The 16,702-nt window shown below is 44.0% G+C and overlaps 1 protein-coding gene across 1 annotated transcript; it reads right to left on the bottom strand.

The window, feature by feature from the left end:
- Positions 1-3,029: 3,029 nt before the first annotated feature.
- LOC129827294 (uncharacterized) lies at positions 3,030-16,117 on the bottom strand. The gene is made up of 2 exons (XM_055888018.1): positions 16,057-16,117; positions 3,030-3,912 (listed from the first exon to the last, which is right to left on the bottom strand). The coding sequence occupies exons 1-2, from the start codon at positions 16,115-16,117 to the stop codon at positions 3,173-3,175; spliced, it is 801 nt and encodes a 266-aa protein (XP_055743993.1). The 3' UTR covers positions 3,030-3,172.
- Positions 16,118-16,702: the final 585 nt, after the last annotated feature.

Here is a 16,702-nt window from a genome sequence, read left to right as displayed (position 1 = left end):
TGTGTAAATCAAATGATACAAACCCCCCCAAAAATCTATTTTAATTCCAGGTTGTAAGGCAACACAATAGGAAAAATGCCAAAGGGGTGAATACTTTCACAAGCCACTGTATATGTTACAGTTTAAAAACGCATTGTACTAATATCCTTGTGTAAGAACATAACTATTGCCAATGCATACAACATGACAGTGGCCTTTAATTTGTCAAACGGTTCAAAGTGTCACCGTGACAGTGACGTTAGCTTTCAGGAGACGTGGATACTGTCAGCAGATACAATAGTTAGTGCAATTTCTTAATTGTTTGGAGGTGTCAAACGTTTAACAGATCATGTATACTGTACTATCACATCCCACTTTACAAATCAGTAGTTGGTGCATTTAATTAAGTTTGTCTGGGCTTCCAGCGCCCAGGTATTGTCAGGGAACAGGAGCAGACTGGCCATAGGGCAGTTCTGGCAAATGCCAGAAGGGCTGGTTCTTTATTTAGGCAAGTGGGCCTGTCTACATTTATTTATTTGTTCTTTCCTTTTTTTTACGGAAAATTACCATTATATGGCTAATAATGGGGGCTTCAAGGAAAGATGGGCCGGACGGGGGGCCTTGAGAAAAAAACAAAGGTCTGCCCAGGCCGATTTCCTGGAAACCACTTTCAGATTCTCCAGTACTGACGATAATGGGGAAATAACATCATCAGAGGTGAGACTGCTGAGTTGCGATCCCTGGTGATTGGCTTCTCAGTGGCGGTTGCTGATCAAACAGTTGGGGCTCCTGGGTTGGGCTGCACACTGGTAGCAGCTTTGGGATCCATATCACTTTTCCTGTACATGCTCTTAGCTTTAACTATTGATCGGGCGCTGCCAGTTGAGTGGTCCGCTGAGGAACTAATTGAGGGTGTGGCCTAAATGGGGTCAACTGTGAAATGAGGTAATGTCTCTGCCAGCTCTCTCGCTAGGTTGAACGTGTGTGTGTGTGTGCGCGTGCGTACATGTGTTTGTACTATAGGTAAGGCTGTTTAGAAAGAAAATGAGAAAAACAGTATTCAGTCATAAGTGTAGAACAGTCAAAGACAAAGATAAACAACAAAGCGTATTAGCCTACAACGAAAGCCAATGCTACCACAGACTAACCTATATATTCCCAGTTACACGTCTCAGATTTCAGAAAGAAGGCCAGAACGTGTCAGCACTTCTCAGCCTAAGTGCTTTTTGAGCCTATTTTAAAGCACACCAGTACATCATAAGTGCTTTCTGTGTCCAAGCCTAATGTGGCCGTGCTATTCCGTTCCACAATTCTAAGCTAAACAGTTTGCACAACTCAAGATCATAGTTTGGGGTGATGTAGCAAAGACAATTTCAGGGTTAGAGGTAGTTAGGTATAAAGGCAAGTCTATTAGCCAGAAGATACGTTACTTCTTCATTTCATCATTTTTTTTCTGGTCGGGGAACGCAGTTTTGTAGAGAAGTGATGCATTAGTTTAATCACAGCCTACAGCACTGACCATACAAAGCCGAAATCGCTGACTTGCAAATCAAACTAGCCACTGCAATTCATTCCCAGTGATACATAGGAGCGATTCTGACGCAACTCATTACACAGAGGAGAATTGAGATGAATGATAACTTATCAACAGCGGTACGTACGTGTTTGGGAGGAATTGGTGGTTGAGGTAGCCCTAAAGGTAAAGGGCTGGGAGCGCATGTAGGAATAGCAGGAGGATAGATCAGCGACACAGGCATGATTAATCAATTTGATCCACACGGTGCGTAATTACCTTCATTAAAGTCATTAGTGGTGCTGACTAAGGAATAATCCACTAACCTTAGGGGAACAATTTGTTTAGATCCTGATTGATCATGGGGTGGATACTTTCCTTATCATTGGACTGGCGCCACACCCAATTTATAATGGAATCTCTTGGGGAAAATATATCTAATTACAGCATATTTTACATTGATGCCATTTGAAAGTGGGTATGAAAATAGGGCTATAAAGCAGCTAAGAGGCAGCTTTGATATACGTTTTTTTCCTAAATGGACAAATAATTGCAGACAATCTTGACATTAGAAGGCAGAGGCAAAACATCAAAGGCAATTATCACAAGGGTTTTCAGGCAGAAATACCTCGGCCCAGTAGCTTTTCCCCCCATTCCCATCCAGAGTCCAAATATATTTCAAGGGTAAAATATCCAGCAACACAGGTGGGAGAAAAAAAATCGATACCCCCTAAAAGCCTTTCATCTATTTGTCTATGCAGAGCTGCCAAGGAAAAGTCACTGCTGGAGGGACTCCAGTCCACTGGGTTTAAAAAGCCAACAATGGGCCTTCCCTTCCTGTGACCAAACCTGCTTCATTACCTCTGTGTGGGCTTTCAAGCCATTAGCCTTGTTTTGATTCTCTCCAGCTGCTCACATGGACAACAGCCAACGGACAAGCTTGAGTCTTTCTCAGTTAAAAGAGACAGAAAAAATCAAGGACCCTCTTTGTTTATGACAGGCAAAAGACAAAACAAGCTGTTCCAGGAAAGCATGATATTTTCCACAACATGTTGTTTATCTTACAGACAGACAGATAATATGATGTAACATCGGGACATGACATGTTCCAAGGGAGTAGAAGCAGGTACAATGGTCCGGGGCACATTCTTTTCACACCATTTTGCCAGTAGGGCGTTGCTATACATCACGGTGGGTGTAGATTTCAGTGTGCATACGTGTGGAGAACGACATGTCCGGATCGTGGAATCTGTTCAACACACCGCTGACCATAAGGACGACCTCAATTGCATACTCTTGCGTCCTCTCTTCTCATATCCGTCTCAAAACCCGTTGGAGGAGAAGGTAAGAGTGTAGCAACCTCTGGCTTTCTCATCCAATGGGTTTTTGAAAAGGAAACGAAGAGAGAGGAAGCGAGCAGTATGCAATTGAGATCTTCCCATAGAGTACAGGTTGGCTAAACCTACAGTAATTACAGAAATGGATGTTACTCTTTCATCAGGGAGCCACAAAGTTGAAGGAAACATTTACATTACATTTAAGTCATTTAGCAGACGCTCTTATCCAGAGCGACTTACAAATTGGTGCATTCACCTTATGATATCCAGTGGAACAACCACTTTACAATAGTGCATCTAACTCTTTTAAGGGGGGGGGGGGGGTTAGAAGAATTACTTTATCCTATCCTAGGTATTCCTTAAAGAGGTGGGGTTTCAGATGTCTCCGGAAGGTGGTGATTGACTCCGCTGACCTGGCGTCGTGAGGGAGTTTGTTCCACCATTGGGGTGCCAGAGCAGCGAACAGTTTTGACTGGGCTGAGCGGGAACTGTACTTCCTCAGAGGTAGGGAGGCGAGCAGGCCAGAGGTGGATGAACGCAGTGCCCTTGTTTGGGTGTAGGGCCTGATCAGAGCCTGAAGGTACGGAGGTGCCGTTCCCTTCACAGCTCCGTAGGCAAGCACCATGGTCTTGTAGCGGATGCGAGCTTCAACTGGAAGCCAGTGGAGAGAGCGGAGGAGCGGGGTGACGTGAGAGAACTTGGGAAAGTTGAACACCAGACGGGCTGCGGCGTTCTGGATGAGTTGTAGGGGTTTAATGGCACAGGCAGGGAGCCCAGCCAACAGCGAGTTGCAGTAATCCAGACGGGAGATGACAAGTGCCTGGATTAGGACCTGCGCCGCTTCCTGCGTGAGGCAGGGTCGTACTCTGCGAATGTTGTAGAGCATGAACCTACAGGAACGGGTCACCGCCTTGATGTTAGTTGAGAACGACAGGGTGTTGTCCAGGATCACGCCAAGGTTCTTAGCACTCTGGGAGGAGGACACAATGGAGTTGTCAACCGTGATGGCGAGATCATGGAACGGGCAGTCCTTCCCCGGGAGGAAGAGCAGCTCCGTCTTGCCGAGGTTCAGCTTGAGGTGGTGATCCGTCATCCACACTGATATGTCTGCCAGACATGCAGAGATGCGATTCACCACCTGGTTATCAGAGGGGGGAAAGGAGAAGATTAATTGTGTGTCGTCTGCATAGCAATGATAGGAGAGACCATGTGAGGATATGACAGAGCCAAGTGACTTGGTGTATAGCGAGAAAAGGAGAGGGCCTAGAACAGAGCCCTGGGGGACACCAGTGGTGAGAGCACGTGGTGCGGAGACAGATTCTCGCCACGCCACCTGGTAGGAGCGACCTGTCAGGTAGGACGCAATCCAAGCGTGGGCCGCGCCGGAGATGCCCAGCTCGGAGAGGGTGGAGAGGAGGATCTGATGGTTCACAGTATCAAAGGCAGCCGATAGGTCTAGAAGGATGAGAGCAGAGGAGAGAGAGTTAGCTTTAGCAGTGCGGAGCGGCTCCGTGACACAGAGAAGAGCAGTCTCAGTTGAATGACTAGTCTTGAAACCTGACTGATTTGGATCAAGAAGGTCATTCTGAGAGAGATAGCAGGAGAGCTGTCCAAGGACGGCACGTTCAAGAGTTTTGGAGAGAAAAGAAAGAAGGGATACTGGTCTGTAGTTGTTGACATCGGAGGGATCGAGTGTAGGTTTTTTCAGAAGGGGTGCAACTCTCGCTCTCTTGAAGACGGAAGGGACGTAGCCAGCGGTCAAGGATGAGTTGATGAGCGAGGTGAGGTAAGGGAGAAGGTCTCCGGAAATGGTCTGGAGAAGAGAGGAGGGGATAGGGTCAAGCGGGCAGGTTGTTGGGCGGCCGGCCGTCACAAGACGCAAGATTTCATCTGGAGAGAGAGGGGAGAAAGAGGTCAAAGCACAGGGTAGGGCAGTGTGAGCAGAACCAGCGGTGTCGTTTGACTTAGCAAACGAGGATCGGATGTCGTCGACCTTCTTTTCAAAATGGTTGACGAAGTCATCAGCAGAGAGGGAGGAGGGGGGAGGAGGGGGAGGAGGATTCAGGAGGGAGGAGAAGGTGGCAAAGAGCTTCCTAGGGTTAGAGGCAGATGCTTGGAATTTAGATTGGTAGAAATTGGCTTTAGCAGCAGAGACAGAAGAGGAGAATGTAGAGAGGAGGGAGTGAAAGGATGCCAGGTCCGCAGGGAGGCAAGTTTTCCTCCATTTCCGCTCGGCTGCCCGGAGCCCTGTTCTGTGAGCTCGCAATGAGTCGTCGAGCCACGGAGCAGGAGGGGAGGACCGAGCCAGCCTGGAGGATAGGGGACATAGAGAGTCAAAGGATGCAGAAAGGGAGGAGAGGAGGGTTGAGGAGGCAGAATCAGGAGATAGGTTGGAGAAGGTTTGAGCAGAGGGAAGAGATGATAGGATGGAAGAGGAGAGAGTAGCGGGGGAGAGAGAGCGAAGGTTGGGACGGCGCGATACCATCCGAGTAGGGGCAGTGTGGGAAGTGTTGGATGAGAGCGAGAGGGAAAAGGATACAAGGTAGTGGTCGGAGACTTGGAGGGGAGTTGCAATGAGATTAGTGGAAGAACAGCATCTAGTAAAGATGAGGTCAAGCGTATTGCCTGCCTTGTGAGTAGGGGGGGAAGGTGAGAGGGTGAGGTCAAAAGAGGAGAGGAGTGGAAAGAAGGAGGCAGAGAGGAATGAGTCAAAGGTAGACGTGGGGAGGTTAAAGTCACCCAGAACTGTGAGAGGTGAGCCATCCTCAGGAAAGGAACTTATCAGGGCGTCAAGCTCATTGATGAACTCTCCAAGGGAACCTGGAGGGCGATAAATGATAAGGATGTTAAGCTTGAAAGGGCTGGTAACTGTGACAGCATGGAATTCAAAGGAGGCGATAGACAGATGGGTCAGGGGAGAAAGAGAGAATGTCCACTTGGGAGAGATGAGGATCCCAGTGCCACCACCCCGCTGACCAGAAGCTCTCGGGGTGTGCGAGAACACGTGGGCAGACGAGGAGAGAGCAGTAGGAGTAGCAGTGTTATCAGTGGTAATCCATGTTTCCGTCAGTGCCAAGAAGTCGAGGGACTGGAGGGAAGCATAGGCTGAGATGAACTCTGCCTTGTTGGCCGCAGATCGGCAGTTCCAGAGGCTGCCTGAGACCTGGAACTCCACGTGGGTCGTGCGCGCTGGGACCACCAGGTTAGAGTAGCAGCGGCCACGCGGTGTGAAGCGTTTGTATGGTCTGTGCAGAGAGGAGAGAACAGGGATAGACAGACACATAGTTGACAGGCTACAGAAGAGGCTACGCTAATGCAAAGGAGATTGGAATGACAAGTGGACTACACGTCTCGAATATTCAGAAAGTTAAGCTTACGTTGCAAAAAATCTTATTGACTAAAATGATATAGTACTGCTGGCTGGTGAAATAGGCTAGCTAGCAGTGGCTGCGTTGTTGACTTTGTTTGAAAGTGTAGCTGGCTAGGTAACCTCTAACTGGCTAGGTAACCTCGACAATTACTCTAGACTACACAATTATCTTGGATACAAAGACGGCTATGTAGCCAGCTAAGATCAAACAAATCAAACTGTTGTACTGTAATGAAATGAAATGTAATACTACCTGTGGAGCAAAGCGGAATGCAACTACTCGCTCCAACCCCGAAGTTCGTATCGTAGAGGGAGAGGCAATGGAAGTGTTGTTTCTTGTATTATTGTCTTTTGTGTCTTTAGAGGACTGCTTCACCTTAATGTCCCCTTTCCCCCCTTTCCCTTTTCTTCTGTCCTTATTTTGTCCCACTTTGTCCCTTCTTTGTCCCTTCTTCTCTTCTGCCAACTAGACACTCCTTGTTAGCTAGCTAGCTTCTTCCAGGAATGTCCCTAGCAACTGCCTAGCAACAGGTAAACAACTTAGCTAGCTAAGAAAACGGTATAATTTTATGAAAAAATTGTTACTTTTTCAAAAGCCTTTCTTCTTTGTTTGCTGCTTGTTTGGTCTCCTATTCAGTTTGCAGTTTTCTTTTAATTTTTTTCGATGTACTTTACTCTAAAAAAAACATTTAAATTTCAATATTTGTAGGAGCTCATCTTTTCAGCTGCTGCTGCTAACAAACAAATGTAATTACTGAAATCATGTGGAAAGTGGTGTGAAAAGAGTGTGTCCCAAAATGTAAGGAGGGCAAAGAACTATAAGTAAGGCTCTTGGCAACTGCCCACACACCAGTGTGCTTTTGGCTCATACAGTACCAGTCAAAAGTTTGGACACACTTACTAATTCAAGGGGTTTTCTTTATTTTAACTTTTTTCTACTTTGTAGAATAATAGTGAAGACATCAAAACTATGAAATAACGCATATGGAATCATGTAGTAACCAAAAAAGTGTGTGAATCAGGCCTTCATAGTCAATTTGCTGCAAAGAAACCACTACTAAAGGACACCAATAAGAAGAAGAGACTTGCTTGGGCCAAGAAACACAAGCAATGGACATTAGACCTGTGGAAATCTGACCTTTGGTCTGATGAGTCCAAATTTGAGATTTTTGGTTCCAACCGTCGTGTCTTTGTGAGACGCAGAGTAGGTGAACGGATTATCTCTGCATGTGTGGTTCCCAGCGTGAAGTATGGAGGAGGAGGTGTAATGGTGTGGGGGTGCTTTGCTCGTGACACTGTCTGTGATTTACTTAGAATTCAAGGCACACAACCAGCATGGTTACCACATTATTCTACAGCGATATGCCATCCTATCTGGTTTGCACTTAGCAGGACTATTATTTGTTTTTCAACAGGACAATGACCCAACACACCTCCAGGCTGTGTAAGGGCTATTTGACCAAGAAGGAGAGTGATGGAGTGCTGCATCAGATGATCTGGCCTCCACAATTACCCGACCTCAAACCAAATGAGATGGTTTGGGATGAGTTGGACCACAGAGTGAAAGAAAACCAGCCAACAAGTGCTCAGCATATGTGGGAACTGCTTCAAGACTGTTGGAAAATCATTCCAGGTGAAGCTGGTTGAGAGAATGCCAAGAGTGTGCAAAGCTGTCATCAAAGCAAAGGGTGGGTATTTTGAAGAATCTAAAATAAATGTGGATATGTTTAACACTTTTTTGGTTACTACATGATTCCATATGTGTTATTTCATAGTTTTGATGTCTTCACTATTATTCTACAATGTTGAAAATAGTAAAAATAAAGAAAACCCTTGAATGAGTAGCTGTGCCCAAACATTTGACTGGTACTGGTGCTCTTTAAAGGGTAGGAAGCCTTAGCCTCAAAAACGTACTAACTTAGTTGCAGTCATGATTTTGTTACCTATAAATACAAACATAGTTATGGTTTTGGGTTATTACATATTATTAACTTATTTCCGGATATCTTGTAAACTACACAAAATGCTGTTTTTCTCAATGTCATGTGGAGAATCTACTCTGTGTTACTGAATTCATATGCTAGCTCGGTAGCTAGCTCAAGTTGGCTAACATTAGCCACTAGCCATACTAGCATGTAATTACATCCCAGACCAAGTGTTGGCAGTGGTGAGCTACAAACCACAAATCACGGGAAGTGTGATGTTAACAAGGAGCACATGCGGCTATGCAGGATGCTCTTAACAGACTTTGTGTCTGTGTTGTCTAGTGGAAACCCTTTAGCAGGCAGGCTCTGGTGCCTTCTTGACATGGGCTCAAAACAGAAGAGAAAATCATACCTGCTTGCTCTCATTTTGTAGTACCTTGTCTATTCTCCTTTTTGTTTTGTCAACTTTTCTGCATGTTCTCTGTGAAGTAGGCTATGGGGGTTTTGTAACTTTTTCCACCCTAGTGCTAGCGCGCTAGCCGGCAGACATCTGGAATCTATCTATTTTGAATTTCCCTGCCTCTCATTCGGCCGGTGAAGCGCCCCCTCCCCCTAGCTTTGATAGTTAACTGAGTCTGCCCGCTTTCAAAAGTTTTACCATCTGATGGGCCCCAGCCATCAGTCTGTAAGTCTCTGCTCTTGCTTTGATCTGTGGTTATGTATAAGTTGTGTTAGTTGTGTTCTAGCTGGTCTCCAGTAGTTGGGCTCTAGCTTGCCGACCATAACCGGTGTGGTTGGCTAGTATTTATAGGCTAATAGCTAGTTGGCTAAATAGCTAACATTAAGTGGCTGGCTAGCTTGCTGGCTAAGATAACTGCAAATAGCTAGCCTTCTTTGATAACTGGTTAGATGACATTATGTATTTACAAACTTTGGTTTACTTGAATGTAGCTGTGAGATAGGTGTTGTTAGAAACAGGCTGACTCATGTAGTGCTAACGTAACTTTAGCAGGCTGGTAGGGATAACATTAGCAGGCTAGTTGATTAGAAACCTTGCAAGTTGATTTGTAACAATACAGTCATAAAGTATTTGCTTGTAAATTCGCTGAAAATTAAATTGAAACCAGTAGTCATGAGTGCAAACGGTTATACATATGAAGTTATTTCTGATGGAGTTTACATTATAGGGAATAGGCTGGCTTGCCGGGTCCTCCACAGTTTACATTATAGGGAATAGGCTGGCTTGCCGGGTCCTCCATATGACATGACTTCGGCATTCTTGAGAATTCTGATCGGTTTTATGTAATAGAAAAGTAGAAAATTGAGGTGTAACTTTGTATTTGGACTTTCGATGTGCATACTAATGCAAATCCATATGTTACGTGGGGTTGCGTTTATGCTACCTACATGAGGCAACTAGTGGCCTCGTGGGTGGAATGTTATTCATAGTTTTCATAATTTCATAATTAATAAACAGCCACATAAAATCTGGTGTTTCAATGTCAAACGGTTTTGCTATATTTCAGTCTTCTGTGATGTATATAAAGGTTCATATTGGGATGCAAACTCAAAATGTAATACATTTTCATTCTGTATCTGACATGATACAAGTGTTTTCTTTTTTTAAAGACCATAACCATGTGTGTGAGGTGTCAACTTTTGTTTCAAAGTATATTTGTTTAAGACTACCGAAACACACTCTGTGTGACCCTGATTGAGCCCACTGCAGTCAAAGGCTAACTTCATCACAGTGATTATGGGTCATGAATGGGGCTGTTGCAGTGACCATATTACTACCATACCGGCAGTCATGAGTCATCACTGCAGTCAAATTACACATGACCGTTGAGTCACGGTAATCTCCTCCTTTGCGCTGTGTACATGAATGGTGCTGCTGCGTTGGTAGTACCCAACTCACAAATGATCCCATTTGGCAAGATTAGGCCTTCGCCTATGGCGGCACTTGAATTTGGGCTGGCATTTTGACAATTTGCTGCCGCCCTCCGGCGCCCCTAATCAGCTACTACCCCGCCCGCGGCACCCCAGCTACCAGCTCATAGCGTTGATTCAGTTTCCGCCCCCACACCATTCCCGCTTCTCCCGAAGTTCACCATTGGTAGCTATGGTGATGTGTGTGTTTTATATGGGATTATCAATTGTGAAACATTAATACAAATGAATCTGCCAATTACATTTTTTTTATTTTATGTTTGTGTGTGGCGGAGACGATTAGTGATTAAGACAGTGGCCTGACCTAACCTGTTAACGTTAGCTAGCTACTATTAGTGGATATACTTTTAGTCAAAAGTAATCTATAGAGATTTTGAAACAATTTGCTGCCATGTCTAAGAGACACAAACTAACAGGAAGCGAATATTTTAAAAAACAATGAGAAAAAAAGCACGATCTCTCAACCAATGAAATTCGCTGGTGAAATTGATCAGCGTGCAGCAATGTCCATCAGCCGGTGTGGAGAATGACAAGCCTACGAGGACAGTCCATTCATTCGCCGAAAACGACGAGCCCCCGTTCAGCGAAGAGGGCAAACCGGAGGAGTCCAAGCCATGCACTTCCACCGATGATGACCGCTCTCTGGCTGGACAAGAACAGATGGTCGCACCAGACCTAGCTACACCTCCAAACAATGCCAGCGAAGACCCTACTATCTTGGACCCAGACTCAGATTCGTCGCTCCCCATCCCAGATGACAGCGGTGGTGCTGCTGCTAAATCTGACTCCCAGACAAAAAAAACATAAAAGATCCCGGTGAGTGGCCAAAATATATGAATGGATCTTTACGGGATATGTTAGAGCAGGCTGGGCCACATCAGGATAAGGAGGGGAATTTCCCTAGAGATGAGGGGCAACGAAAGTTTTCGGTGGCCCACTACAATCGGTGGATGGCGCACGAGGAGAGAGTGGAGAGACCAAGGCTTGTCTATTCCAAGCAAAACGATGTAGCCTTCTGTTTTTGCTGAAAGCGTTTTTCCCACGAGTGCAAATCTGCGCTGGTCAGGGATGGAACCAGGGCCTGGAAGAATCTGTGCCACATCCTCAGCTTGCACGAGAAGTCGCACGACCACCTAAATAGTTTCCAGAGGTGGAAGGAGCTAAAGAGCAGGCTGGTGTCCAAGCAAACTCAGATGATTTGATTTCAGGACCATGGACAGCTGCCGAGAGAAAACATCGCTGACTGCTTTGCAGCACCACATCAGAGGAAAGAGGTCACTCTAGGTGGAGACTAAATCAATAAATGCTGAAACTGATGTTGGACAATCAAATTCGACATGTAAATAAACAAAATTTGTTAAGGTTGGGTCATTGACGTAAAGCTTATTTTACACTGCTCCAGTGAAACGAGGCCCGCCATGCATTTATGGAAGCACTTGTTTCCAAAGCTCAAATGATCTTACTCCGTTTTACATTTCTACAGGAATATTAAAATACATGTTAAATATGGCATATAAAAGTGTTATTTTATAGTACTTGTAACAATTATGGCGTCGTGCCATTGGTGATAACAGGTGGGATATTATTAATAATAAACTAATTTTCCTAGTATAGGCAGTAGGTTGCATAGTGATAGCAACAATGTAACTCTCCGATGCAGGGGTTAAAGTAAAATTCCCTTGTGCCTGGTAAGGGATCACCTATATGTGCACCAAAAATGTTATTGTGCATAAACATGGAATTACATAGATAATTGGAATGTATTTCTTCCTCTTCCAAAAAACAAGTGGTAAGCCAACCTGTTTGATAGACACAATTATCCTATCCATAGATGTCTGTATAGCCAAATACTCCAGTCCTGGTCGCATGCACTGATTAAATACCTCTGTGTCTGGGAAGGGCTTGGTGTGTTTGACTTAAACCAGGGCTCGAATTGAGTGAGGGTATCACATACCCTTTGTTAAAGAAAAGGTCAAAAAGGATCTCTATTGTTTTCTTTATATTTTGAAATAGATACATAAAACGTATCCAGATTATATCAAGCGTTCTATAACAATGCTTAACTCGGGGATGCCTTATGGTAGAAACAAGCTCTAAAATGCCCGCGAAAGACGTGACTCTGATGCATATGCATATGATTCCTCTCTACGACAACCTGAAGCTCACCTGCAGCCTATACTATTAGAGGAGATTCAAAATGGACTTTGCTATTCTGTCCCTATTAATTTAGATTTTCTCTTTCTGAAAAGAGAAGATGTTTGTTTAAACCCAGGCAGCTTTTAGGGAAGCACTTATGCTGTTGGGTTATACAACGGACGAGTAGCCAGCAGTTGAAGCTTACAGTTTTCTGCGTCAGTAGAGCCTCTGTCAGGGTGGAAAGGCAACTTGAAAGAGCCATGCTTAGATTCATAAGGACGTCTAAAGGAATTGGTGATTTTATCAACGTAATCAGATTGAAAATATTAGGCTATGTTATTGACATTGAACTGGTTATATAGCCTACTAACCAGATGTGTTAAAAACTGTGTTTAATTGGAAGCATAGGCCTATTCATGTTCTGTTCCTCCGACTTTTAGCTGAGAAAAAATTGGCCCAAGGCCGAACATATTGGGGGGAGGGGTGGGGCGTCAGATTTTTGTCTCGCCTAAATTGGCAGAACGTCCAACACCGGCCCTGCTAATGATCATCAGGTCTCTAATGGCCTGGTACTCAGTTCTCTATTGTCCCTCTAATCACTCTGACATCGGTGCAAATGCAATCGAAATCACATCAAACACTTCTAATCGGAAGAGTATCATGCTTCTAATTTACTGTTAGGCTATATTGTTTGACCTCACTGTGATGATCAATTTGAAGAAAGATGTTCAACAACTGATGAGGTGCTCTTCACTGATATATCCCTTAAACAATGTAAGCCACGCTTTTGTTCTATTACTGTATTGCTCACACTTTCTATTTGGCGCTAAAATATAAAAACTATAACTGGGAATCTAAATAGCATGCCTGTACTCCAATATTTCGCAATACTGCCTTGTGATTTGGAGGATGGCCTTTTGCATCCCCCCCTAATGGTCCACATGTGGAATCCCTACCTTTACGATATCATGGACAGTAATGGTTTGAGAACATTCCAAGATTTGAAAAATACATCCACATTACCAGGCAACTCCTTTTTTTCTATAGTTACAACTGAAGTATGGAATCCTTTTGGACACCCGACTACCCGACTACCGGAAACCCCCCTCATCAAGCTACACACAAAAAATACCCCATAATGACAAAGCAAAAACAGGTTTTTAGAATTTCTTGTAATGTATAAAAAATAAATTGAAATGTCACATTTACATAAGTATTCAGACCCTTTACTCAGTACTTTGTTGAAGCACCTTTGGCAGAGATTACAGCCTCGAGTCTTCTTGGGTATGACTCTACAAGCTTGGCAGACCTGTATTTTGGGGGAGTCTCCCATTCTTCTCTGCAGATCCTCTCAAGCTCTGTCAGGTTGGATGGGGAGCTTTGCTGCACAGCTATTTTCAGGTCTCACCAGAGATGTTGGATCGGGTTCAATTCCAGGCTCTAACACCCCTACTCTTACGATAAGTGCCATGGGATCTTTAATGACCTCAGAGAGTCAGGACACTTGTTTCCCCAAATTAAGCACTGGATCTGCATGAGCAGAGTTGGAGAGCCCATGGCATACAGAGTTTGGGCAGAATAGCACCCTTCGGCAGTGAAAGGCTGCTCCTCAAACAGTTGTTGTTGCGTAGAGTGAAATAAGTGTTGTTGTAAGCCCAGACATTTCTGTACGCAATCCTGTTTGAAAGCAGAGTTTGGATGGATCCCAGCTTGCTACTGCTACTATAATTATTTCTCAGCTGCTAATATTAAGCACATTGCTCAGCTGTAAGAACGGAGTAGCCTACTGCCCAGCTCGATTGAAAAAGGAGCAGCAGGAAAACGCAGCCGCCATCCATTCACAAATTTCATGTCCCCCCCCCCCCCCTCCCGCCCCTGTTGATAATGGCTCATTCTAAATCAAAACTAATTTCACATACCAGTAAATACAATGTTAAATTGACAATAATCGGATGGGCGAGAATAGCACTTGATGAGCGAACAAGGTGTGCAGCCTTCTTACTATAATCATGTAATATAAAATAATGGCACTGAATTTATAAGCATATCTTGTCTGCTAAATGAACTATATGCTACTCGGTTCATCTGGGGAAAAAACATCTTCATATCATGTTTCTTTAGACCCTATGGATTTATTGTGATGGTGTATATTAAATGGATTTAGTAGACTTAATCAACAAAAAAATTAGACGTTCCAAAGACAGACATCAGCGGCTTGTATGCGTGGAGGCCTGGAGATGCTAAACGTTTTATGTTACTCAGCGGTCAATTACCATGAGTCCTTTGCATGACCTTTATCGGCTGAAAAACATGTTATGACCGCTACAGCCCTAGTCATGAAGGTGTGTTCCATGTGTTAATGTCACGTCCTGACCATAGTGCTTATGTGTTTTGCTTGTTTTAGTGTTGGTCAGGACGTGAGCTGGGTGGGCATTCTATGTTGTGTTTCCTGTCTTTGTGCTTTCTATGCACCAGCTAGGACTGTATCGGTTTGCCACATTTTGTTATTTTGTATTTGTAGTGTTCACTGGTTATTCGTTTAATTAAACATGTTGAGCACTGGCTACGCTGCGTGTTGGTCTGATCCCTGTTACACCCCCTCTTCTAGTAAAGAGAGGGAAGGCTGCCGTTACAGTTAAGACTTTGCTGCTATCATGATCATGGCAGGAGAGTGACAGCCATGAACAGACAGACAGACAGACGGACAGACGGACAGACGGACAGACGGACAGACGGACAGACGGACGGAGAGCGAGAAGTGACTCTCCAAGCCCATAGAGTTCATAGACTGATGATATGTCGTAGTGTGAATCAATCTGAATGATCATAAATGATCTCTGATGAAATGATAGCAGCTTAAGTATAGTGTGTATTGCATGTGTTGACTTCATGCAGAAAGAGGCAGCCATGATTATATTTAACTTTTGATAATTGTGTAGATTGATTCATTCCCTTTTGACCTTTCCTGCCCACCTTTAAAACACGTTTTAAACCGTTTTTAACGGTGTATGTTGCTGGTTATTATTAGAGTATAATAGCTGTATTATAAGTCGAAAAAATGATGTGAAGTTTCAAACCATACAGTATGAAGAGCAGCATTAGTAACAACCTAGGGGAAGTGAGAGCAATACTGGGAAATGAATCATACAGTAGCAGAGAAAGAGTACAAAATGGTTGTTTAATTGAATATATCTCCATTAAACAGTCACACTGGTATTCAGTACAGTATGAATGTTCAATGCCCTAAGACTGATTGGACTGTACCAGTGTAAGTGCCCTTCTACTACCCTTAAGCCTTGTACATTTGCCCATTTATAAGTCAAGATGCTTATGTATTTCTTTTCACTAGAAATTGCCCCCAGTCCCCCCCCACCCCAATATCACAGTCGCTCCTACGTCCCTGCATGTTGCTTTCAGTCTGAGAGAAGAAACACTGGGTGCCACAGCTCTTCGTGTCATGGCATCATTGACGAGACCATGTTACAAAAGAATGCTCACAATTGAACCTGATTTCAAAGCACTTTAATGGTTAGAGCTATACAGCTACGTGGGCCTTATTGTTTCTACACAATACAGATGGCGATATATAGTACATCAGATTTTAAAAAGCAAAGCAGGTGCGGGTAATCTTGGGCAAAACGAGTCCGTTGCGGGTGCAAGCTTTTGCTCCAGCCAAACAGTAAAACACCTGATTCTACTAACCAGCACATCAATCAGGCTTTGTTGTATCAGGTGTCTTGTTGCCATAATCCAAAGCACCCGCGGGGCCCTAACATGGCTTTCTTGAAGTCTGCAAACTGATATAAAGCAACATGAGTCTGATCCAAATGTACAACTAGGGAGTACAATTCCCTTCATCGCACACCTGGAAACGGTCGGCTTTTTCTGATGTGGAGGAAGTATCCATTGTGCTACTGCATTTTGAGATTCATATACTGTTATGGTTGTGGTCGTATTATGGTTGCACACATTATTGTTAACTGAGCTTTTTCGAGTGGAACTGTGTTGTTTTGCGTCACCCAGGAATCTTCTCCTTTTTGTGACGTGCATGTCATGGTGATTCGTAAATATGTGTGTGTCATTGAGTGTCAGCTCAATGTCTCTAAGCAGCAAGTAAATATCTACTGTGGAAGGAATCGAGAATAGGCCAGGCCTATATGTTTAGTGTAATTAAAAAGGTTTCAAGGATTTTACATTTTTCAACAATTTTCACTTGCATTCCTTTTCAATGCTACTCACGGGATCGGATTGGTTTGCAACTCCTACGCACACACCCGTGACTCAATCTTACTTCCCGTTCCTTGAAATGTATTTGCCTAAACGGAAGTCAGCTGCTTCTCTGTGACATCAGTTAAACGGGATTAAAAAAAAGGGATATTCTTCAAGAATCAATAGTCAACAAATCAATGTACCAATTCCGGATTTCCCCCTTTATTAACTGGCAAACTTCCTGCTGACTAAAAAAGACAACAAACGTACCACACCTTTCTGC

The sequence above is a fragment of the Salvelinus fontinalis genome, chromosome 29 (genome assembly GCF_029448725.1).
Source record: "Salvelinus fontinalis isolate EN_2023a chromosome 29, ASM2944872v1, whole genome shotgun sequence".
In the NCBI taxonomy this organism is placed as follows: Eukaryota; Metazoa; Chordata; class Actinopteri; order Salmoniformes; family Salmonidae; genus Salvelinus; species Salvelinus fontinalis.
The sequence above is the reverse complement of the archived record's forward strand: the minus strand, read 5'-3'. Positions and strand labels throughout refer to the sequence as shown.

Bases quoted from the DNA above. Each gene is read 5' to 3' on its own strand.
- LOC129827294 (XM_055888018.1), bottom strand. From the start codon at position 16,117: ATGGATACTTCCTCCACATCAGAAAAAGCCGACCGTTTCCAGGTGTGC. The intron at 3,913-16,056 runs GTACTCCCTAGT...GGATGACGGATC, and splicing joins GGTGTGCGATGAAGGGAATT to ACCACCTCAAGCTGAACCTC.